The 24,525-nt window shown below is 48.3% G+C and overlaps 8 protein-coding genes across 9 annotated transcripts; 2 read left to right on the top strand and 6 right to left on the bottom strand.

Annotated features, from left to right (window-relative positions):
• The first annotated feature begins 208 nt into the window (after positions 1–208).
• On the top strand, positions 209–7,666 carry LOC117589057 (opsin Rh4). The gene is made up of 2 exons (XM_034280686.1): positions 209–800; positions 6,945–7,666. The coding sequence occupies exons 1-2, from the start codon at positions 209–211 to the stop codon at positions 7,493–7,495; spliced, it is 1,143 nt and encodes a 380-aa protein (XP_034136577.1). The 3' UTR covers positions 7,496–7,666.
• Positions 712–2,084, bottom strand: LOC117589058 (probable E3 ubiquitin-protein ligase sinah). The gene has a single exon (XM_034280688.1). The coding sequence runs from the start codon at positions 1,985–1,987 to the stop codon at positions 875–877; it is 1,113 nt and encodes a 370-aa protein (XP_034136579.1). The 5' UTR covers positions 1,988–2,084; the 3' UTR covers positions 712–874.
• On the bottom strand, positions 3,086–6,745 carry LOC117589060 (E3 ubiquitin-protein ligase sina). Its single transcript, XM_034280691.1, has 2 exons — positions 6,026–6,745; positions 3,086–4,719 (listed from the first exon to the last, which is right to left on the bottom strand). Exon 2 carries the CDS (start codon positions 4,548–4,550, stop codon positions 3,606–3,608), a length of 945 nt encoding a protein of 314 aa, XP_034136582.1. The 5' UTR covers positions 4,551–4,719; positions 6,026–6,745; the 3' UTR covers positions 3,086–3,605.
• A 19-nt stretch (positions 7,667–7,685) lies between the features above and the next one.
• On the bottom strand, positions 7,686–14,165 carry LOC117589290. Its single transcript, XM_034281080.1, has 7 exons — positions 14,049–14,165; positions 13,720–13,987; positions 10,846–12,852; positions 10,592–10,791; positions 10,393–10,530; positions 8,352–10,328; positions 7,686–8,282 (listed from the first exon to the last, which is right to left on the bottom strand). The coding sequence occupies exons 1-7, from the start codon at positions 14,055–14,057 to the stop codon at positions 7,809–7,811; spliced, it is 5,073 nt and encodes a 1,690-aa protein (XP_034136971.1). The 5' UTR covers positions 14,058–14,165; the 3' UTR covers positions 7,686–7,808.
• Positions 12,922–13,688, bottom strand: LOC117589064. Its single transcript, XM_034280695.1, has one exon. It carries the CDS (start codon positions 13,588–13,590, stop codon positions 12,943–12,945), a length of 648 nt encoding a protein of 215 aa, XP_034136586.1. The 5' UTR covers positions 13,591–13,688; the 3' UTR covers positions 12,922–12,942.
• Positions 14,166–14,180: 15 nt separating the features above from the next.
• Positions 14,181–14,658, top strand: LOC117589066 (transmembrane protein 258). The gene is made up of 2 exons (XM_034280696.1): positions 14,181–14,277; positions 14,339–14,658. The coding sequence occupies exon 2, from the start codon at positions 14,340–14,342 to the stop codon at positions 14,589–14,591; it is 252 nt and encodes an 83-aa protein (XP_034136587.1). The 5' UTR covers positions 14,181–14,277; position 14,339; the 3' UTR covers positions 14,592–14,658.
• LOC117589056 (tumor susceptibility gene 101 protein) lies at positions 14,644–16,596 on the bottom strand. Its single transcript, XM_034280685.1, has 7 exons — positions 16,420–16,596; positions 16,219–16,303; positions 16,073–16,138; positions 15,739–16,017; positions 15,461–15,675; positions 15,055–15,404; positions 14,644–14,987 (listed from the first exon to the last, which is right to left on the bottom strand). Exons 1-7 carry the CDS (start codon positions 16,462–16,464, stop codon positions 14,801–14,803), a joined length of 1,227 nt encoding a protein of 408 aa, XP_034136576.1. The 5' UTR covers positions 16,465–16,596; the 3' UTR covers positions 14,644–14,800.
• A 116-nt stretch (positions 16,597–16,712) lies between these two features.
• LOC117589053 (tyrosine-protein phosphatase non-receptor type 61F) lies at positions 16,713–24,456 on the bottom strand. 2 transcript variants are annotated; one of them, XM_034280683.1, is made up of 7 exons: positions 24,230–24,456; positions 20,433–20,606; positions 20,109–20,371; positions 19,683–20,049; positions 18,954–19,546; positions 18,761–18,886; positions 16,713–16,877 (listed from the first exon to the last, which is right to left on the bottom strand). In XM_034280683.1, exons 1-7 carry the CDS (start codon positions 24,356–24,358, stop codon positions 16,835–16,837), a joined length of 1,695 nt encoding a protein of 564 aa, XP_034136574.1. In that variant the 5' UTR covers positions 24,359–24,456; the 3' UTR covers positions 16,713–16,834. The 2 variants fall into 2 exon arrangements, with proteins under 2 accessions (XP_034136574.1, XP_034136573.1); XM_034280682.1 differs by lacking the exon at positions 16,713–16,877 and having other exon boundaries at positions 16,957–18,886.
• Positions 24,457–24,525: the final 69 nt, after the last annotated feature.

Raw genomic sequence — 24,525 nt, 5'->3', positions numbered from 1 at the left:
TGATTCTAATGAAATTTTCGCTGAAATATTTTATTGCAGACTTGACAGAAAATCGTATTTATTGACACGCAACCACAGAGCCCTAATTGAATTTGGCCAGCATGCAACATATAAAAGACACCACCGAAGGGTATGCCAATGCAGTTTAACCCAGTGGACGCCCCCGTCCACGGTGACGCCTTCGGTGAATGTCAAGTGAATCGCGGTCATGGAATCCCTGTGCAATGCCAGTGAGCCACCACTCCGTCCGGCGGCTCGCATGTCCTCGGGCAGCGATGAGCTGCAGTTTCTGGGCTGGAACGTGCCACCGGATCAGATACAGTACATACCGGAGCACTGGCTGACCCAGCTGGAGCCGCCCGCCTCCATGCACTACATGCTGGGCGTCTTCTACATCTTCCTGTTCATTGCCTCGACCCTTGGCAACGGGATGGTCATCTGGATATTCAGCACATCCAAGTCCCTGCGCACACCCTCGAACATGTTTGTGCTCAATCTGGCCGTCTTCGATTTGATTATGTGCCTCAAGGCGCCCATTTTCATCTACAACAGTTTCCATCGCGGCTTTGCGCTGGGCAACACCTGGTGCCAGATTTTCGCCTCCATTGGCTCCTACTCAGGCATAGGTGCGGGCATGACAAATGCAGCCATTGGCTATGATCGCTATAATGTAATAACCAAGCCAATGAATCGCAATATGACCTTCACGAAGGCCGTCATGATGAACATTATCATTTGGCTGTACTGCACGCCGTGGGTTGTGCTCCCACTGACACAGTTCTGGGATCGCTTTGTGCCAGGTGAGTGCGAGCCTCATTCTCTACTCTGATATAACACGCAAAAGCTAGAGTAAAGTCTGTGGGCTGTGTCTCTCCTATTGACTATCCTCATCGGTTGGTGTAATTATCACATTCAATGCCAAATTGCCATCCTCGGAGAACAGCTCCACGGTGGATTTGTTGAGCACCAAAAAGTCCGCATTGGTAAACGTCACAAAGCTCTCGCGTATGGAGCGTGGCTTGGACTGCCAGCGTAGTGTGCGATTGTTCGATTCCAACAAGATGCTGTAGTCAAACTCCGCGGCATCGCGCATTGTGCCAATCATGCGGCAGGCGGCAAAGAACTGCTGACAGCCCTCGCCCAGATGGATCTTCTCCAGCGAGAGCAGAAACTGGCGGCCGTGGCAGGACTGCACCATGGTCCAGTCGAGAGCGCCCTCCAGATCCACATTGGTGGCCAGAAAGATAATGTCATGGCCCTCCATTGTGATGACATTCTCGTGCCTGGCAATCAGATGGCCAAAGACATCTTCAAGCGGGCCCTCCCACTCGCACTTCTCGTCCGGATAGGGGCAAAAGAAGGGTCGATATTCGCAGTCATCCTCGTGCCGCTTCTTCTCCGAATAAGTCAGAATCAGCTTGCAGCCGCAGTGCGAGTGTTTGCAGGGAAAGAACAACTTGGAGGCCACATTCTCCATGGCAATGTTGCGGATGTTGCTCATTGGCACGCGGCACACGGGGCACAGGGTGAGCTTGTGGCGGCAGCCGGAGCAAATCAAGTGGCCCCTCGAGCACTGCATAATCGGTGGCATGATGTACCCAAAGCACACGGGACACTCCAGCAGCGACAAGTAGAAGTCGACCAGTGGCCCCTCCATGGGAGCCTCAACTCGCACCACAGCATTCTCCTGCGGCTGTTCCTGTCGCACACTGGCGGCCAGATTCGGACTCGAATTCGAGATCGAATTCGGTAGCATGCACATCTGCACGAGCGCCACTGAGCCGGGCTTGGGCACAAGTTCAAGTCCTGACCCTGTCCCTTCATTTGGGTTGGGGTTTGTTGCTTCTGCTACTGATGCTGGGGCACGCGCTGTGGGCAATTCCGGCGCTGACTGGCGACGTGGCAGCATCTCCGCAAAGTCCTTATAAAAGCCTCGAATTAGCGCTAAGGCGTTTTGGTATTTCAGTTCTGTATAACGTTGAAACATTAAATTTTGCTTCAGCTCCAAATAATTCTGCTCAAAATTTATAATTTATACAATTAAATTTTTTTTGGTGTTTTTGTTTGTACAAATTTAGGACTGAATAAAATGCGTTCGCCTGTCCTGACTGTAAATTTATGAATGACTGTTACACATAATAATACTAAGCAAAGGAAATGACGACGTGATGTAAGGGTATTTGTTTGGGTAACGAAAGGAAAAGAAAAACCTACTTTGATGCGTATTTTTAGTAGACTTCCTGCAGCATTTTGTTGTTTTTTTTTGCTTTTAGCAATTATAAATATTCTTAGTTAAATTTCTGACTGCAAAAAGGAGAAATTTCTGGTTTCTTTTGCTCTAAAACTTTACTTTCTAAATTAACTTGCTTTATATTCATTTAAAAATAAGTAAAATATGATCGTTAATACTTTTTACTAATCACGTTTATTTCACTTTTCTGTAGTTTTTCTGTTGTGTATTTGATGGTAGCTGGGCAGGGGGAGTAGGGTTCGAGGTTGGCGCATTAAAAGCTAAATATGGTGCGCGATGCCTTAAAACATTTCGTCATTCAGCAGCCAAGTTCGAAATGTGAGCCGGAACAGTGTTGGGTTGGATCTGGGTTGGGTGTTCTGTGGGTTCGGTCAGTTGGGATAGGGTTTAGGGGTACTGTCTTTTAGCATTGCAAACAATATGGTTACATTTTTCTTTCAATTTCTTAGTGGGAATTTGGCATGCACACAAAAAAAAACTATCTCCTTCACTCAAACAACTCTCGAGTTATTACAGATTTATCATCAATACAATTTCCTTTTGCTGTGGATAATTTGTTGTTTAAACTGATTTTACTTATTACCATTTACAATTATTTGTATGTATAAAATAATTTACATTAACTAAACTAGACTTTGCTGATTGGTGTTCTGTGTGTGTGTTGTTTACGTGTGTGTGTGTGTGTGTAGGTAGGTGTTTAGGTGGTGATGTTTGTGGATCTGGTGGGCACAATGGTCACGTGTAGGCAGCTCCGCTCCAGGTGTGGCCCGACGCAGACGCAAGACAGCTTAACAATTAAAATTAAACTAAAAGCAGAAATAACACCATTGAAGAAACATTGAAATAGTATATGTAATATGTGTGTGTGTGTATGTGTGGAATATATGAACAATTTAAACCTAGAGCTAGTACCAATCGAGCGGGAGAGCACTTCCTCTGCCACTGTTCTCTGCTGGCCCTTCCACAATCGAAACTTACATTCAAAAAATATCTAATTAAATGTTATTATATGCAATTATTATATATATGTATGTGGATAGATGGGTTGGGGTACAGGAAGGGCTGTGCTGTGATGTTTTATGAGGGTAGTGTGTGTGTGTGTGCATATAGAACGAAGAATCGTTTTTAAAACGATTCTAATGCTGCTCTTCTCTGGCCTTCCTCTGACATTCTTTCGTTTCTTTGAATGAATCTACGAATTAAACGTATGATGCGAACAAAGGCGCTAAACTATAGTTATTATATGGTAGGTATTATATTTATACGACAAATGTTTAAAATAAACAAAAATAAACAATTAAATTGGGCGATTAACGCGAGGCGCGATGCGCTGTGTGTGGGTCTGGGTCTCTGCCTAGACCAGAGAGATGGTCACATTGATGCCCAGATTGCCATTGTCGGCAAAGAGCTGCGCAATCGATGTGTCGAACACCAGGCAATCCGAATTGTGTATGGCGGAGGCAACGCCCTCGTGTATGGAACGCGGCATTGCCTCCCAGGTGAGGCGCCGACGATTGCCGTTCAGCTCGAGGCGGTACACAAAGTTCTCGGCCTCCTTGCGCGATCCAATGAGCTGGACAATAGCGAAGAACTGCTGGTGTCCGTCGTACTTCTCCTGCTTCTCGAGGACGAGCATGAAGTGGTGGCCGAAGCAGGACTGCATCATCACCCAGTCGACGGCGCCGGGCAGATTGATGTCGGTGGCCAGAAACACAATATCCTCGCCCTGCAGCGTGGTGATGCTCTTGTGGGACATCATCAGGTGCTGCATGACTAGGTCGAGCGGTCCCTGCCATTTGCAGGAGGCCCCCGGGCAGGGGCATAGGTAGGGGCGACACTCGCAGGTCTCCTCGTGCTCGGTTTTCTCCGTGTAGACGAGTGAGGCGGTGCAGCCGTAGCCCGAATGCTTGCACGGGAACTTCACATTTGAGGCGACCTTCTCCATGGCCAGGTTACGGATATTGGCAAGCGGGCCGCGGCATGTGGGGCAGCAGGTGAGCTTGGAGCGGCACGAGACGCACACCAAGTGCCCGCTCGAGCATTGCAGGATCGGGGGCAGCACATAGTCAAAGCAAACTGGACATTCGAAGAGTGATGTTAGATCGGCGGACATGCCCGCATCACCGCCACCGGCGGAAGACAGCGAGGAGCTGGACGATGAGGATGTGTTCGCCGAGGAGGTGTTGCCGGCACTGGAGCCGGTCGAGCTGCTCGTGTTGGTGGCCACTGCCGTTGGTGCTCCTGCTGCTGCTGCGGCTGCTGTCGGTTCACGGCGTTTCGGGTTGATTTTATTTGACATTGGAATTTTTCTCTCTTCGCAAAACGAATATCTCTATGGGTTCTGTGTAAATCTCTCTATTCTCTTCCTTGGAGTCCCTTCCTGTGCGGAGGGCCAGTCCGTTCCGGTTGGTCCGGGAACAGTTATTTGTGCGTTGCGTACCTCTCCTTCCGCTGCTGCTGCTACGACACTGCAAAATAAATCGAATTCGAAATTGAATGAGTAATGTGTGACACGTCGTTTGTGCGAGTAGTTCAACTTGGTGGAGCCTCTACTGCCAAGAGCAAACAATTAATCATGCCCTGGCCTTCACCTTGCCGCGGATCCCCCCCAAATTGTTGGCATTACCAAAACGAAAACATGAAATGCTAGCCATAGGAATTGCATTTAAGCAATTATTTAACTGGAAACGTATCGAACAAAGTTTAAGTCCAAGTCGAAGCCGAAGCCGAGGTCAGGCGTCACGTCGAGACCCAAAGAAAATACTTCTGGGCGGCACGGTAGTACGGCGGCACGTGTGTAACGAAGCAAATACTCGCATGCGAGTGTGTGTGTATGTGTGTAGGGTCTTATCAGGCGAGCCCTGACGCTGATGGACGGCCGTTAGGGACGACGACCCAAAACGCAACGATTGTGGGTGGCTACGAGGGGTGGGGTGGGTGAGGAATGGTATGGGTGTGGCGTCGTCCACAACAAAGTTCACACACAAATGCACGTATGGATATGATGGCATGAGCTATTTCTTTGTTTATGCGATTACTAACTTACGATTAGAATAGATAAATGATTTAGCAGTGCGCAATGACGTTAATCTCATTATGTTAAACTTTGAACATATTAAAGTTACACAATCAAACATTTCATAACTTTCATTTGAGGCAAAACCCAAGCCAACATCGTTTTACACACCCAAAATCTATCACTATAAAACGCACTTCATAGACTTTGTGCCGCATAAACGATGCATATGCCTACGACACGCAACGAAAAGCGCGTAACATATGCATCAAGGGGAAATGAATAGAACGAAGTAGGAGGAGGAGGTGGAAGCGACCAAGAGACCAGCATAAGCACAGACATCACACACACATGCAACACACACATGCAAGCGAGCACTGAATCGCAAGCACACACACACAACAAACACATAATTAACTGTTCGTTTACGCCATGTACCGTATGAAATATGTCCATATGAAGACTTTCCTCAAAGACTCAACTTTGGAGGTAAAATGGTAATTACTGCCACAAAAGCCACAGCCATGAATATAATTAACTTTACTGTATGCGCGAAGCTTCTTTTTCAATGAGTTGCAAAATAAAGTGTATTAAAAAATAGAAAACGTAAGTTGCAGAGCAGAGCGAAATGCTTGAGCCGCCATTAACAAACATTAAAGAGTAAGAGCAAGAGCTATTTCAACGGCAGAGACAAACATTAGGCTGCACTTCTGCAGCATAAACAAGCACAAAATACATAATCGTAAATGTAAACTTACATAGCAGGCTGCCTCCTGTGTGTTGCTACGGGTGCGCTGGTGATTCTGTGCGTGTGCGTGTGTGTGTGTATGTGTGAATGGCTGGGGTTTTTTTATCAGTCAACCTTTATGGCAATGCACTGACCCATCCCGTTCGGATACGTCTCTTTTTTTCTTTTACTATAAATCAATGCAGGTGGTTTTTCTTTCGCAGGAAAAACGGCACGCACACCCGAGAGCAAATGGATACTGTTTTGATTGCTTTTCGCCTTTGGTTCACCTTGCGCCAAACTCGAATTTCAGGCGTGCGCTAATTTCATTTGGCTTTTTTATCTAATTTTCTTTTATTCGCCTCTCGCGCACACAGCCATTGAATACAAGTTCGCTTTTGTTGCTGTTGCTACTGCTGGCTGGCTGCGTCGGCTGCTGCTGCTTCTACTGCTACTGTTGTGTTTGTGCTGGTTTGTTGTTGTTCTTTTTGTTGCTGCACGAAAATATCATATCATTTGCATTTACTTTACACACAGCAGCGAGTTGAATTTTTTTTTGTAATTCACTATTTGCGTTCCTTCTACTCGCCCCACCGTTTTCTTTATTGCACTCGCGTTTGCTCGAGAGGAACTTCAGTCTTTTCAGCCACTATCAACTGCGTTTTTTCGCTAGCATATTATTTTATTCAGTTTTTTTACCTATTTTTTTTGCTAAGTTTCTTCGTCCGCGTCGTACAGTGTGACCGCGGAATTATCGATAATATATACCGTCAGACCCTCAACAATACATCAAAATATACCATCTAATCTTAAAAATATACCGTAATATACCGTAGTCATATCGTTAGAAAGAAAAAAATATGGGTACTTTTGTGCGATAAGCTGAGAATATTAGGCGGCAGCATACCTTTATTTTGAAAATAATATTCACTTTCTTTCGCTCGTTGCAGAGGGATATCTCACATCCTGCTCGTTCGACTATCTCTCGGATAACTTTGACACCCGCCTCTTTGTGGGCACCATCTTCTTCTTCAGCTTCGTCTGTCCCACGCTGATGATTCTGTACTACTACAGCCAGATAGTGGGACACGTCTTCAACCACGAGAAGGCGCTGCGGGAGCAGGCCAAGAAAATGAACGTGGAATCGCTGCGCTCCAACGTGGACAAGAGCAAGGAGACGGCCGAGATACGAATTGCCAAGGCAGCCATTACCATTTGCTTTCTGTTCTTCGTTTCGTGGACGCCCTACGGCGTGATGTCCCTCATCGGCGCGTTTGGCGACAAAAGTCTACTGACCCCCGGCGCCACAATGATTCCGGCGTGCACGTGCAAGCTGGTGGCCTGCATAGATCCATTTGTGTATGCCATCAGTCATCCCAGGTACCGCATGGAGCTGCAGAAACGTTGCCCCTGGCTGGGTGTCACCGAGAAGTCCGGCGAGGCTGCCTCGGCCCAGTCCACGACCACGCAGGAACAGACACAGCAGACCTCAGCGGCATAGAAAAATGATTCTGACAGAAACGAACTTGTAATACAATGGACAATGGAAACTATAACAAAACGATTTAAGGATAGAGGCTAAGCCCGAAGGAGAATTATGAATTAATTTTATGATTTGTAGTTCCACATTTGATTTGTTGATAAACTAGTGAATTATGGCAAAGGATACAGAGAGAGAGAGAGAGAGAGGGTTATCAGTTAGTCAATTATTTATTCATTCGGTTAATTCTGCTCGCTGGGTAATTAATATCTTTCAGATGCGATACCCATCCACTTCCCCTTATCAAAGATTCCCCCACAATGAGTCTCAGCACTCATTGATTCACCAACAGCAAATGCAGTTCGATCACAGAGCGGTAGTCGTTGTGCGACAGCTCGCCTTGCTGCGATCGCTGCAGCACGCGTTTCAGTCGCTCCAGCATATCCGGGCGGGTCGTTATCTTGAACAGCTCATCGATGTACCGCATCGACTCGCGCGACCAAAAGACTGACGGCATGTTGGCATCCAATCCGCGAGCATTAGGCTTCACCTCGCCTAGGAGTCGCGCGAATGGATGATCGGGATTGCGCAGCTGTAGATCGGCCCGCGCACGTTGCTGGGGATTGTTGAAGGGCATCTGTATGGCCTGGCCACGTTTCGGTTGCTGCTGCTGTTGGGATGCTCCTGGACGCTGCTGCTGTTGTTGGCCTTCTCCTGGACGCTGCTGCTGTTGTTGCTGCTGCCCTGCTGCTGCACGTTGCTGCTTTTGGGGCTGTCCTGCACCTGAACGCTGCTGCTGCTGTGCTGTTCCTGGACGCTGCTGCTGTTGTCCTCCTCCTGGACGTTGCTGCTGTTGTGGGGATCTTCCTGCTGCCTGCCTTTGCTGTTGTTGGGTCTGTGCCGCGCCTGCACGCTGCTGCTTTTGTGCCTGTCCCGCTCCGCCTGCACGCTGTTGCTGCTGCTGTTGCTTCGTCTGCTGCTTGGGCGGCGGTGGCGGTGCCATATGCTGCCAGGCTGGTGGCGGTGGAGTTGGCGAAGCAGCCCGCTTGTTGCTTGCCTGTGGCGCCTGCTGCTGGCCTCTACCCAGCTGTAGCGGTGGCAGTCCCAAGAGCGCCGGATCAATGTTCAACGTGTGCAAACGATTCTTCTGATCCATGCGGACATAAGTCTCCAGCAGCTCCTCGTACTTGGGATGCGGATAAGCGGTGAAGATCATGCGCCAATGGTCTTCGATTTCGGTGCGCAGTGCCGGCGAAGCGTTGTCGTCGGGCGAGAAATCTTTGAGTAGAGTCTGCAAAAGCACCAGCAACTGGTCCAAGTGCGTGCCGCCATTCAGCAAGCCAGCCTGCCCCACCAGAATCATGTTGAGTTGGCGCCGCTTCTTCTCCGCACACTTGAAGCCGTTCTTGGTGTTCAAATTCTCCTGCTGCTTGATGCTTCTGTACAGGGCCTTAGCATTGCCCAAATGACTGTTGAGGCTGATGATGCCGTCCCTGAGGAAGCGAATGAGAACATCGACGCGTTTCGGTGGCTTTTGGGACTGGAACTCAACGGTCTTGCGCTTCACCTCCTGATGACGATGCAGCAGCTTCAGTTGCAAATCCTCCTGATGCTCCTTCAGGCCGTAGATGACCAGAACGTAGCCATAGGTCATCAGATCCATGCGCACAGTCACCTGGCATTGCTTGGCGGTCGCCTCAAGGAACTTCCAGCCCTCTGGACTGAACAAGTACTCGGACAGATCGCGCGCCATTATAATCTTACCCTCGCAGGGCACATCCGGCAGCTCAGTGTCATCCCCACTGTCACCCATCCGGTCCATGTGCCGGCTGTTGACACACATCGAAATGCCTTGGCTGTTGGAGGAGATGTTGAAGTCATCGTCATTGCCGCCGGACAGGGGTATAATATCGGGCATTCGGCCCATGGGGCGGCTGTTTTTGCGCGTCTTCTCGATGGGCATGTCCTGCTCCTCGCTTGTCGTGGACGTCGGCAGCTCAAAGTGCTCGGAGAAGCTGTAGTTCGAGTCCGAGTCCAGCTCATGGGCGCCCACAGAATGTCGGCTGGTGCTGGCCGTCGGTTTGGCAGCTTCCTCTGCCTGCAAGTCGAAACTGGTGGAGATCTCCTCGCGCTGTATCGCAACGGGCGGCGCTTCTTCCATGGTCTGCTCGACTTCATTTGGCTGCTCCTCCGCTTCTGGGGCCACCACTGGCTGCGGTTCGGGAACTTGCTGCGGCTCTGGAACTTGCGGCGGTTCGGGAACTGGCTGCGGTTCGGGTACTCGCTCCGGATGTGGAACCTGTTTCGGTTCGGGAACTTGTTTCGGTTCAGTCACTCGCTCTGGCTCCGTGGCCTGCTCTGGCTCTGGAACCTCCTCTGCTGCAGGCGCCTTCTCCTGTGCCAAAGTTGCCTCAACATCAACAATTTGCTGTGTTCCATGAGCAGCCCTCGCCTGTGCATTGGACACATAATCATGTGTATAAACCTTAGCTTGCACCTCTTCCGTATTGGCAGTGACTGTAGCCTTGCGCTTGGTGCTCTGTGGTCGTGCAAGATTGGTCTGAGTGAGGAACCTCGCATAGTAGCAGTTCTTGGGTATATTCGGATCGCTCCACACAAAGCTAAAGGGCGTATCGTTGGCAAAGAACGATGACAGATCACCCAAATAGCCGAGATTTCCGCTGCGATCCTTGTAGGTCTTCTGGTGCGACACAATGTGCGAGGTGTAGGTTTGATTACGAAACTCGCCAATGCGCTGGCGGCAGTTCTCAAAGAGATGTCCACGTCCTGCGCAATAGCTGCACATCTTTGCATTGTACTTGACATGGCTCTGCAGCGGCACATTCGAACGGATCTAATGGGGGGAGAGGAATGCTTTAATTGATTGAATCTTTGTAGGCTTTGTTGCTGCCACTTACCGTTGAGTGATAGCGACGCCACTTGTCCGGGCAATGGTCCATGCCATGGCCACGCATTTTGCACAGCTGACAGATGAGGCGACTGTGAAAGGAGCACTTGTTGCACTGCTGCACATAGATCGCCTGCTTGGCGCCGCACTGTAACGAAATTTCGCATGAATCTTGGTAACTTCCCTCTTAACTTTTGACCTTGTCTTACACCCAAACAAATGGCATTGGGGCAGCGTGGCTCGGCATGCCCCGCCTGGCCGCACATGTGACAGACCAGCGGCTTGCGTGGACGCGGACACTTGGAGCGCATGTGACCCATTTCGGCGCAATTGGTGCACTTGGCGCGCGAGCGATGACGCACCACTGGATAGCGATCCTCGTTTAGGATTCTCCACTCCTGGCGACGTGCTGGAAATTACAGAAAGTTGTGTTCAGACATTCATTTGCTGTCCATTTGCTTACCATTCATGGCTCTTTGTATCTTGTGCACATTGAAATGCTCGCCCTGCCAGCTGTCGTTGTAGAAGCAACACATTTCCTCATTCCAGCCAACCAGCTGCCCGCCCGTTAGCGCAGGCTCGTCTGTCAGCTGCTCGATGTTGTGCTCCACTTTAATCGTTTCTCCTATGTCGATCTCGAACTCCAGCTCCCCCTCTTCGTCTTGCTGCTGTTGCTCCTCTTCCTGCTGCTGCTCCTCATCCTGCTGCTGCTCCTCCGCCGGCCTGGTAGTGTCTGCCTCCTCCGCTTCTGGGCCAGCATCAACGCGCTCGAAGATGGCCAACACGCGATCGTTGACGGCATTGTTGAACTCTGCCTCATTTTGGGAGTCTGCATCGCTGCCAACGGATAGAGTTTCCAGCTGTTCATCCGCCTGTGCCTCGCGCAGCTGCTGCACCTCAGCCTGTCTCTCTGCCCTCTCCTTGGCCTGTTCCTGCTGCAGCAGACGCTCGGCAATTGCCCGTGCACTGGGCAGTTCATCCTCCGAAGCGGAATTCGAGCTAGACTCTTGTATGGCCTTAAGATTAGCTCTCCTCTGTATGTCCTCCGAGTTGCGGCGTGCACTGACGCGTCGTATCTTGCGCTTGCAACGCTCCACAGCCATGCCGCGGGCAATGCCTGGCACTCCTGTCGGCTGCACACCATCCTCGCTGTCCGTGTCGTCCTCGTCCTCGTCATTGTTGGGCTCCGACTGGCTTTGGTTTGTGCTCGAGGAGCGACGCTTGCGCAGACGCTTCATTTTGTTCACATTCGGTTCGATGACTTCCTCCACATCAGAGCTATCCGAGGGCGACTCCACGCTGCGTATGATGGTGGGCGTGGCCTTTGCCTTGGCCTTCGAGTAGATGCCGCTCTCGGTGAGATCCGATTCGCTTTCGTAGACATCCAGCGCCCGGAACTGCTGATGATCATCCACGCGATAATTCTGCTTGATCTCCTCCAGCCTCGAGGGCGGCACAAACTCGTACTCGGAGGAGGTTTCAGCCGCTTGATCAGCCTGTGGAGTGGTCTCTAAATCGATGGCGACATCTGCTTGTGGCTCCTGCTGCTGCTCCATGTCCACATCCTGCTGGCCGGCAGCCTCTCTGATGGCATTCTCCGTCAGAACCAGCAGATCCTCATCTGTGGCTCGTGCGCGATCCTCCAGCAGGCGACTCGTGTCCTTTTGCACAATAAAATCATCGCTGGACATGACCGAATTGCAGGGCGAGTACAGCGGCGGCGTCATCAGCGCAGCTCCCGCCTCGGGTTGGGTAATGCACGAGATGCTCAACTCCACATCGGCCGCATCCATGGCATTCTCCTCGTGATACTGATCCGCTATGCTGTTCTGCTCCGTGTCGCTGGTGTCCAAATCAATCACTGGCACCGGTGGCAGTGGCACGAGTATCACATCATCATCGTCGTCCTCGTTGGATGTTTCACCCAAGTCCACAAATTCCACGGGCTCCGTGGGCTTGCGCTGCTTCTTGTTGGCCAGCGCCTGCTTAGACTTCTGCTTCTTCGCCGCCAGTCGCTCCATTTGCACCAGCTTGCGATTGGCCTTGCTGAAGGGTCCCGATTCGGGTTTGACCTGCTGCTGCTTGGCCTTTTGCTTCTTGGGCGGCCAGTTGGAGGGTATAGCCACGAGCAGTTTCTGATCAAAGCGTTCGGGTTCATCATCCGCTTGTCGCTGTGTTTTTGCTTGTGGCTTCTGGGGGGTTTGTGGCTTTTGTTCTGCTCTTGCTTGTGGCTTTGGCGAGCTCTTCCATTTGGTTTCTCTCTGTTCGGCTCTTGGTTGTGTCTGTGGCTTTGGTGATGGTTGCTCCTTCTGCTTTGGTTGCTGCTGCTTCGGTTTTTCCTTTTGTTGCTGCTGTTGCTTCGGCTGTGTTGGAATCTCCTTGCGGGTTGGCAGTGATGGGCGCTTGCCAGTTGGCTTGTCTGTCGCCTGGGGCGCTGCAGTTGCAGTTGAACTGGAGGAGACTTCGGCAGCTGCAAATAAATAAAGTAAAATTCACTTAGAACAATGTGCATCCCATAAGAACCCTCAAACCCAAACTATTCCCAGTTGAAAGTGCAATTTTAATACGAAAAAGGATTAAGCAAAAGGTTTAGATTCTCATTTTCCACATCCTGCGCAGCCACATCGCCCAAACTGTAGCCACAGGCATTGAGCTCTGCCAGCTCTTCCTCGTTTATGTGGTAGAGGATAAGCGGATCCTCATGCAAGTCCGTTCTGTTAGGCCACAGCAGCACCTTCACGGAGCTGCGAAACACGTTGACTGCCTCATTGATCAGCCTTTTAGCCTCGTACATGTTCTTGAGCAGCAACTGGCTGCCATTCGCAGAGAGCGAGCGCACAACCAGAGCGTGCTCCAGCTGCTGCACGAGGCGTAACAGCACGAAGCGTCGATAGCGCTCCTCGTAGTGGATCTGCGGCTTGTTGCGACGCAGCAGAGCCCTGCAGACAATAACATCCACGACATAGCCCAGCACATGAATGGAGGCAGTCACCAGGATCCACATGAGCAGGTACTCGGTGGGGCACTGGGTAAGCTCCTCGCGCCAGTAGAGCAAATCGCAGCCATAGCGACGGAAATGATAGTCCAGCCAGACGACCAGAAAGAGCATATTCAGCATGGCCAGTGCCATGCAGCCGGGGTCCAACCACTTGTGGACAAACTGCAGAAGTTTGCTACACAGCGACAGCAGCTGATTCAGATACTTCATGGCCGAAAGCGGAGAATTTTTTAACCAAAATTTCGAAGGCAAACCAAAGTTGGGAAATAGCTTGACGGGACTCTATTCCTACGGCCATCTCGGTGACAAACATTCAGTCGGATTGCTGCTCCTACTCACCTGCGGTTACATTTGGAGTTTTTGTCTTATCCTTATCCTCCGCCCAGTAGCGCGGTTTGGCCACTGCATTGTTGATGACACGCTTCTCGCTGACAATGCGCTGGGACTGTGGCGGTGGTGGCATGTGCTGGGCATCCACGGCTGCTCGCTGATCGGCCGCAGAAGGTGTGATTTCACCAGCCCCAGCACCCGTTTCATCGCTGTAATGGATGGACGCGTACAGAATGGACTCCAGCTCATTCAAGCGCTCGCTGTCCATGTCCTCCAGCTGCAAAAGTGTTTGGGATACATGTAGGGACAATGTTATTTTCCATTAGAATGATACATACATCGCTCATCTTGCGTCTTTGTTTTCTTTTGCTATTTTTTTACATCCAATTGACAATGAATAATGAAAAGAGAGGGGAGCACGTTTGCCAGTCAGATAGGGGAATGGCCAATCGATAGTTGCGTAGCACTATCGAAAGTCGTCCAGAATCGATATAAAAAAATATCAACTCTAGCTGCCGGCCACGTACGATTTGCGTCGATTTACAATTATTTATTAAAACATATAAAGTAAATTAAACAAAGCGGCGGGTGTTGGCTGACTAACTAAATCACATTTTGGTTATTGCAGCATGGATACCGTCTCCTTTGAAAACATGAAACGCTACGTTTCGCCCATCAATCCAGCGGTATTCCCCCACCTCGCCACCGTGCTCCTCACCATTGGAACATTTTTCACCGCCTGGTTCTTCATCTTCGTTGTGTCCCGCAAGACCACCAAGGAAAAGACTCTGATCAAGGAATTACTTATCAGCTTGTGTGCCTCGATATTCCTGGGCTTTGGCATTGTGTTTCTGCTGCTCACTGTCGGTATTTACGTATGAAAATTAGGCCAATAAGCATTCCATTATATAGAAATAAACTAGAGGACCTGTAGTGGGCGTGAACGTACGTGAGGCCTTTTTATTGTAATTTCAAAGATTCAATTTGCGCTTAAAACAATATCGAATATATTATGTTAACATATCAATCGTGTGTGTGTGTGTGTATTCTCATGCACCCCCCGCGTTGCAATCATAGAAAAAATGAGAAGCTAGCCGGCAAGTCCAGCCTTTTGTCTACACTTTTGCATTGTGGCCCGCAAGATGAACTGTTTGCGCGAGAGTGTGCGAACGTGCTTAAGGAAGGTCTCCAGATCGATAACCCCACCGCGCAAACCCTCGCCCAGATAATAAATGGCATCCTCTGTGGCTGCCTCATCGGCATAGGCATTGAGTAATCTGAAAGAGGAGACGGGAACACACATTACACTCACGGATATCGCACTCCGAACTCGCGTCAACTCACTGTCTGTATAGTGGTGCCGTTGTGGTCACAGCCTCGTCTGGGTCAATGGCTTCGGCATTCTCAAGCGTCTCCAGACTCTTCTCCAATTCCTGCTCCTTGTCGCGTAATACATTAATGTTCTTCTGCAGATCCACCTGCTCGCGCTCGAGGCGCGTTATGATGGAATCAATCTTCGTGCTGCCCTCGACCAATTCCTGTTTGGTGCGATTCAGCGTCTCGATTTCGGCCTGATACTGATTCACCTTCTCCTGTATGCGACGCCGCAGCTTGTCCTCGACTGCGCTGATGAGGGAAGCCTTAATGTGCTCCTCGGTAATGGTGCCCGTCGAACTGGGACTCGCCGATGGATTCTAACAGGAAATATGTCACAAAATCGTTGCAAAACAAATGCCAAATTGATGCTTACATAGCCGCCAGCAGGTGGATAACTGCCAGCTGGTTGTGGATAATTCATGTAGGGCGGATAGCCAGCGGCATTGCCACCAGCACCGCCTGGTGGATACGGTCCGAAGTTAGCACCCGTTGGATAGGGCGGAAAGTTCCCACCGCTTGCACCACTAGCAGTAGGATAAGGCAGAAACGAGTTGCTGGCCCCAGCACCACCCGATTGTTGCATGTAAGCTGAAAGGCAGACGGGAATCGAGTCAGATGAGAGATGTTCTGTTTAACTGGTGGACAGCTCACCATTTGGTGGATATGGCATTGCCATTTGTTGTTCCTTGGGCTTTGAATACACTGGCGGATGATCGCCGAATGTCACAATCATGACTTGGATGAGGGAAAGCAGATCCGAGGAGTTTGGCTGCCAGTCGTGCAAGTACGGCAGGTAGACCTTGCCATTGTGATCCACATACATGGACACCTTTATCTGCATGGTGGGTGTGGGCTTAACAAAGCACATTGGCGCATTCTGCGGATGAGTGTCCATCAGCCATATACATATGGGAATGTAGTACGTGTTATCTATCAGAAATCGCAAATGTTAATCAAAGCGAGGAACAACGCTCCACACACTCACTTTTATAGACCACCGGGATGGTGCCCTGCAGTGTGAACAGATCTTTGTGACTTCCATCGTTGAACACTGTTGTGGCAGGGGGTAGGGCAGAAGGGGAACACCATTAATTGGATGCTGCTGCTTATCAGGCGGCGTGGAGGGCTTACCAAACTTTTGCAGATCATAGGTCAGACTTCGGTATGTTGTGATTACATCCATCACGTCCTTCTTCGTGACGTCGACATATTTATACTACAATTAAAACGGGAGGCATGTCGTTAATTGCGTTGCATGCGAAATTAGGCAAACAAGTTCTGTCTCAGAGTGGGGAGATGCCCCCAACAATGAGTCATCTGCCATGGCCATACCTTGGATAGAAATTTGATGATCTTTGCTTCCTCGACAGCAGGCATTCTAAACTGAGACTGGGGGCACAAATTTGCCCGCTACACCTGGCCCAAAATCGTTTTACTTTGAGAATTTTATAGGAAATTTCGCTTGAACAAAAACAAAAGTGTACAACCGATAGATATCAACTGAGCTATCGATACTATATATAATTTACTCGATGCTATACATATTCGATTTCATATATATCGATTGTATATATCGCTGTCACGCGTAGTGACGGCATAAACCGTTGCGCTCAAAATGATTTATCTAGAATTTAGAATTACTTTTATTTGTGCAATAAAATCTACAATTATATTATGCCAAGTGATATGTTCATTTAGTATCTTTGTGTTGGTGCTGATCTTGATGGGCTGTGCATGAGATGGGCTGTTACTTTTTCTTGCACACTTTGTGGCTTCTGTGGTTATCGCGTCTGAAATCAAACAGATGAAAACGAGTTGTTATGAATCGTAGTAAATAAAATCACTTGGCGGGCATAGAAGAGGCTCTGGTTCTTGGTGTCTTAAACATATATAGCTTTATTTGAATACTTTCTCTCACTTCTCTCTGTTCGTTCATCTCTCATATAGGCATTATATATTTTATTTTACGTTTGTGGTTCGTTGTGTGCGTGGTGTGGTGTGAGTGGGGGGCATTGTGTGTTTGTGTGTGTGCGTGTACTTAACCAATTGTTCAGTTAACTAGGCATTACTATAGGTATTGTTCATGTTGGGTTACTCTTTAAATATATACTTTATATAAATATGTATTTTTCGTTTATTTAGTTTATATGTTTATAAAAGTTATCCCTCTGCTCTCCACTCCATTCCATTCCACTTTTATTTCCTCTGCCATTGCACTCTTTCTTTCGTTCGTTTATGTTTTAATGTCTGTCTGTCTCTCTTGCTGCAGCATCTGGTTAGTTGAATTTTCCGTTAAATCGTGGATTAACACATATATAAAAAATAACTCTTATGGTATTCTTGCATGCGCTCTCCTCTCGTTCTCTCTTTGCCTTCTGGGCTCTTCTATTATTACGGTACATACACACTTAATCTATGGGGTGGGGAGAAACCATTTTATAGTCTCTCCCGTTTCTCCTTTATATATTATATATCATAATCATACTGATTTACTCGTAGTTGTTTTTTGTGCTATTTTGCATTACTTTTATTATTGCTTCAATGGCGCTGCATATTCTTCGTTCTTTCTTTTCTTTTGTGGAGTGCATTTTATGATAAATCGTTAAAAAAAAACAAAATACAATTCAAATGTAGGAAGGGATTCCGGAGCAAAGTAAATTGAAATTGTCATAAAGGGGCTTTCACATAGTTTTTTTTCGGTTCTTTTTCGTTTTCTCTTTTCTTTCTTTTTCGTTTGTTTTTTTTGGCACATTTGCTGCATTTCGTTTTTGTTTTTTTGCCATGGTACTACAACAAGTGTTCTTCGTGTTCTCCTTCACGTAAATCTCTTCATAAATAATTAAATACATAATTCGTATGCTATAAGAAATTGCTGTACAACAACAAGTGAAGCGCGTGGGTGGGGGCGTGTGTGTCTCAGTGTGTGTGTGTGTGTGTGTGTGATTGGAACGTAGAGCGTAAATATAATAGATATAACGTACTCCGTATATGTTATAAAATTTTATTGCATAGCGAGCGAAGGATGTGAATTTGCATGTTTGTGGGGGGACTGGAAGGTTGTGGAAAACGATAATTCGTGCACAGGGGAACTGGGAACTGGGGGGTTTGGGTTTTTTCTCTTCGGATTTTCTTTTTCGTTATTAAATATTTCCATTATTAAAATGTAGAAAATAAATTTGATCTAAAATGTCAGTCTATTGCGGAAAATCTACTTTTGATGTGATTTCTACCCGATTTTCGCTTAGTTTTTGTTTGCATTTTGCCTCTGCTTCTTCTTTTGTTTTAGTATCTTTCTCAATATACTCGTAAAAAATTCCCTAATATTATATGTATGCATCATGTGTATCGTCGTCGTATCGTTCATTCAACCCAATCGTCGCGTTGATTGCGTTGCGAGGCGAAGCGATCCAATCCGATCCGATTCCGATCTGATCCGTGCTGACATTAGATGTTAGCCCGAGACGCGAATGCTGGGGAGGATCGGTGTCCCGCGGCAATGGGCGTCATACTGCTATTGCTACTAATGTGCCTACTCAATGGCTAGGTCTACGTCTACTTAATGGGTAGGTAGGTGGGGGTTGTGGGGGGCGGGGACACTTAACCTAGCTTCGTGTATGCGTAGGCGCAGATCACGCCCACCACAACACCAGCCGCAATATATGTGAGTAATGACCTTCCTTTTTTTGACGCCTTCTGCCCATCCTCGCTCTCCCGCAGCTTCCGTTTCATATTGTTGATTTGCTTCTGCAGCTGTGCTTGCTGTTCGTTGCGTTTTCGTCGCTTCAGCTCGTTCTCGGGACTACAAATGGGAAATGAAAAGGTTACAAAAATGTCCACACAGTGGTTCACATCATCAACTGTATTACCTCGCTGGTGTCTGCGTCTGCGACTGACCCACTGTGTCAATGCCATTGGCCTTGTGCTGTTCGGCTGGAGCTGGCTTCTCACTGTTGGCATTCACATCATCATCTTGGGGCGTCGTCGTCGATACACTGCCATTGACGGGCTCCACATCGGGCAATTTAATGTTCTCATAATCCGCTTCAAAATCTTCGTCGTTCTCCTCATCATCATAATCGTCTTCGTCATCATCGTCATCATCATCCAGATCCTCATCGCTGTCCGACTCCTGAAACGACCTCAGAGGCCTCGTCGGCAAGGGCGGCAAGGGACGCAGACTGTCGGCCACCTCAGCGTTAATGATCTCGTGCTGGTTGATGAAATTATTCAGAGCATCCTTGCTGCTCAGCACCGAGGGCTTGTCGCCAATATTTTCAGCAGACACCTCCTCGCCATTGGACTGGGCGGCACGCATATTCAGCGAGAGCACTCCGCCCGCATTGGGGGCCAGTGGCAAGTTCAGCGAATGTGTGCGAGGCGGCAACGGTGGCGGCACTTCATCCTGTGCATGTGTATCTGTCTCATTGCCAATGATTGGTTCCTTAGCGTCGAGAAAGGTCTGCAGAGAGAGAGGGAAATTATTGGATTAGTCCAACGCCAAGGCACAGCGAAAGAAACTCCACTGTAAACGGCGGCGCTTGGCAGTGGATCCACGTCCAGCTACCGCACGCCTGCCGCTGAGAGCGCATACATACGGGATCGTTCAGCTTCTTGATGCCCTCGATGATGGCCTGATAGGAAAAGTCCAACTGGTCGGATGTCTGTATGAGTCCCATGCGATAGCTGCGCAGCTCGCACAGCACCTGCGACACATTGCACTCGCCGAGCTTGTCTACGAGCACAAGGCAGCAGTCGACCAGGCAGAAAGTGCCCGAGCGGCCAATGCCGGCGCTGCAGTGCACCACGGCCGGACCGACATCGTTGCTGAGGCAGCCAGAGTCACGTACTTGCTGCAAGAATTTCAGGAATGCATCTGGCGAACTGGGAATGCCAAAATCTGGCCATGTGATGTAGTGGAACTGCATCACCTCGCGGCTCTTTTGGGTTTCGAGATCGGTTAATCTGTGGGGGAGGGAGTTGTTCATTGATTTGCACTAGGTGATCGATGGGCTTTCACTCACTTGAACCACCGCCGCACAAAGTTCTGGTACGTCTCACAGCGCACAAGCTCCACGGTGAGCTGCACATTGGGCAGCTTCAAGGCCTTATCCGCTCCGAGCTGATTGGGCCAGTACAGATGGCATTTGATTTGCTTTTTCTCCATCAACTTGTTGAGCATGAGAATGGCGCTCGATTTTTGCTCCCAGACCATCAGCCAGAAGTGGCCGACAGTATCCTCCAAGGGTCCCTGGGTCAGTATGTACTGACGATCGGCACGCTCCAGCTAACAAAAGAAAATCGCTCTTAAAACTTCGTTTGAGTGGAGTGGAAGTGCCTGCACTTACCTTCACCAGATTGGCATTGATGTAATCCACGCTGCCGCGCTTCAGGACAATCCTCGAGTGATCGTAGGGATTCACATCCCTATAGCGATTCAGGCCACGATTCTGTGAACGCTCCGATTCCAGCGTACTGAACTGTTGCTCTTTAGCCCCGCGATCGCATTTCTCAGAGATTTCCTGGAATTTCAAAAATTTAACGATTAGCATTGATGTGTTTAGTCGGAAGCAATAAACAAATGTGTCGTGGCCATTAGCACGATAGATAGCCGAGGCATCTGAGCTTTCTTTCATGCTAAAATGTCTGGCAAAAGAAAACAAATTTGGCAAACGTCAAGTAATCACGAATCGGTGGCAATAATATAATTCAATAAATCAAAGAATATTCAACGACTCATCACATTCTTTGAGCTGATTTCAAATATTCTACAAAATTCTACATATAATGTTTCATGTCGGTTGCAACAGAAACCCAATATCTTGTATTATGTTTGGGGGGTTGCCCCATGCCAACTGACCCATCCGCACAGCGTCAGGCACAAGTTGCTCGCATTTATAGCCATGCAGTGGGCCTAGAGGCAGGCCTAACCCTGCACCCATAACACCCAAACAGACAAATAGATAGAGAGAGGCAGAGAGAGAGAGAGAGAGAGGCACCAACACGACCCATTCAGCTGACAAACCGGCCATGACTAATTAGCCCAGCAAACGATGGCTGCCCCCTGACTGTTGTTAATGGCATTATCTTTGGCCGGTTTGGGTGCTTGGGACCGGCTTTATCAGCCGAATGTATGCGTGTGTCTGTGTGTGTGTGTATAAATGCTGGCACAGCTGTAAGCGAATCGAACCATTCAGCATTCAGCAGCACCGTCAAACAGGGTCAATGGCGCCAAACCATGCGGTGACAAGTGCATCTCAAGCCATGCTTATGGCATGTAAGAATTGTGATGGCTTGGGCATGCCAGATACGCGTAATCCGCCGCGCACATACTCCATCAAATATCTGCGCTTTTTGTATGAGTAATTCGTTGAATGGTTGCCCCTGCCCCCTCGCTCCACACTCCCGATGATTGCAGTTCGCCAAAAAGCCGTTTTTAATTGTCCATTGTGTCACACTGTGGTGGGGGTGTGAATCAGCCGAGGGAGGGAGCTGATTCGCAGGGATCCCTCCCATTGATAGCAGTTCCTCTTATGAAACACATTTTTGGACCCACTTACGCAATCAGCTGAGCCACGAAACGGAGCAATGTCCGATAAGCAGAATATTTCCAATGAATTATTACAGGAACAACTAAAAAATGGGGCCCAATGGGGATTTCTGATTATCACAATAATTACGAGTCCCGCTGGAAAGAAATTATTCTCAAAATTATTCATACATGATTTTGTATCACTTTTATTATGAATAGATGTACGGATTTATCACGTGTCACGTGAGTCGAATCTGTGGAAAGTGCATTTCCATGTCAATTATATATGGCTAAATAATTGTAGAGAATACATTTACGACCGATGTATTTTAAACTGAGAGAATGGCTGGAATCTCTCTCTCGGAATCTCTAATATCCTACACTCGATTATTCAATACATCCGTTAGATATCGTCAGCTCTAACCATATTTTGATTGGCTATTTTCTGTGGCCAGCAGCAACAGTTATTTTATGCTTCTTGATTATCCAGGTGACCCTTCTACCGTTTACAGCTATAAACACACATCGACACACACACACAAACACGCGAGGAGAATTGAGAAATACCAACAGGGGAGAGAGGCGTACTACATGGGGTCTTGAATTTCCAAAGCGTGCAAAGAATTGTATTTCTCGAAAGAAAAGCCAAGCAAAACAAAACAAAAAGCGTTGCATGCATGCAGAGCATAATTGCAACACGCCCCCGTCCACCAGCACCAGCACCCTCACCATGCCCCACTCGTCACACTTGGCGGCGGTTGTCATAATGGAAGGAGGGAATGGATGAGTGGATGCAAAGCCTGGCAAGGTGTAAGCTGATAACTGTATGGGGATGGGGATACATCTCAAAGCATAGAAGAAGAGAGGAAGAGAGAGAGGGACATAACGGGAGTGGAGTGCGTTCAATGGAAATGATTATACGCCAAATGCGCAAAAAAGCATAACAAAAAGATGAATGCGTCATTTTTTGTTGTTATATTTTCTGGGAGATTTCAATAGAAATTTCATCCGCGGAGATGCCATGTTCAAACGAAAAACAATTTGTTTTGCGATACATAATTGTTGTTGTTTGTGTTTGTATTTGTATTTGTAATCGTGCTGGTGCAGGGGTGACGGAGACTCCTTTCAGTTAGTTGAAATTTAGATTATCCTCGGCTGGGCACACAAGGATGCCATGGCGAAGCCACAAAAGAAGTTACAGACAGTGACACACACACACACGCATGCACACACCGACACGAGGCATCCTCTTCCTAACTGCGAAGCTGAATTCCGTGAAATCCCAATTCAAGTGAGTGCCTGGTCTGGCCATGGCAGAGTAGAGCCGCTTCCAAGCAGGGGCAGCAGCTGAAGACACATTTCGCCGGAACTGGCTATAAAGCAGAACTGCCAGCAATGAACAAGAAGCAGAAGAAGCAGTAGCAGAGAGGAGCAGGAAGAGCAACCAGAAAGAAACCCAAAGAACGACTCAAAACCAGACGCATGCCCTTTGTGCCCCTTGGCGAGAGATGCGTGCGAATGTGTGTGTGACTGGATGGAGTGTGCGGCCATATGTGTGTTCGCGAGTGTGTATTGGAATAGTTCCCAAGTGAAAAGAAGCTAGTGTCGACCCTCCGTCTCTCGCTCCACCCTGATGCGTTGCGATAAAAATAAGCTTGTCAAAGTATCCTCCTTCCTCCCTCCCGGCACAGCACTTAACTCCTATATCAACAAAAGTCCGGCAATCAAAACAAAGCAAAATGCAAAAACTGTTTTCCTGGAAAACCCGCCTTTCAGTTATGGGGCCCCAAAATTCGAGGAAACAAACCCCCAATATTCTAGGGGGAAGAGGCCTATCAATAACAATCAAGCAAAATAAAAGACGACGCGAATTCGGCTAATCATAAATGTTGCGAGGGGTGGCAAAACAGAGGTGCAAAGATTGGGGAGCACTGGGAACAGCATCTCTCAAAAAGAGAGAAACACCAGAAACAGCATAAATATGCAAACACACACTCTCTAAAACACACAAACACACACACCACAAAAGTACTGTTGTTTGAGCTGCAGCCAAATGCAAAGCAAAGAGTGCAGCAGGTGAGCGGAGCTGTCACTGTTGCTGTGTATGTACGTTGGCACATGCATGTGTGTGTGTGTGAATCTGTTTGTACACTGTATTCTGTTTCTTTTTTTTTGGTCAAATGCTGTTTGAGCCAGGCTGGAGACCACTTATAACCAAAGACGGAGCAACAGCTACCAACACTGGCACACTCGCACAAACACATTCACGCTCACATGACAACAGTGGGGCCAGCGGCGGCGTGCCTACACACACACACACAAACACGTACGTTCTCCCATTTAGAATATGCATGTGTTGGTGGTGGAGGCATCTGCAGAAGCCTTTTGCGCACTCATCACATTTTCGTGGAAATCGAATCGAAAAGGAACACTTTGTGTGTACACGCTTGCGACTCCTGCCTGGCCGCCACCACTGCTACGTGCATATTCCTTCCAGGTGTTGCCAAACGCATTGCTTTTCTTCACTCTTTCTGCCAGTGTGCAATTATTCTGGCTGCAACAGCAACAGCAGTAGCCAGTGCCTGTCATTGGATGTGTTGTTGTTGTTTTTACCTTGTAGAAGCGATGCCAGCCCGATCCAGTCTTTTTATTGTTATATTCCGTTTCAATCTTTTGCCTGGCGGCCGCGTTATCCTTTGTGCTTGTTGGGGACGGCGACCCACTTGTTTTCTGCTCACTCATTGTGCACTGTTTGTTGTTTTGTTTCCTGCGTTTTAATTTTACTTTTAATTTGGAGTCCAGGCGGCGTTGTGACTAGCAGTGTGACCGCGGCTTAATCAATTAAATATACACGTCTGGCAGTCAGTAATATACCGAAATATACGTGCTCACTTTCAAAATATACCGTA

The sequence above is a fragment of the Drosophila guanche genome, unplaced genomic scaffold, assembly GCF_900245975.1.
Source record: "Drosophila guanche unplaced genomic scaffold, DGUA_6, whole genome shotgun sequence".
NCBI classification, from domain to species: Eukaryota; Metazoa; Arthropoda; class Insecta; order Diptera; family Drosophilidae; genus Drosophila; species Drosophila guanche.
This window is presented reverse-complemented; position numbering and strand designations above follow the sequence as displayed.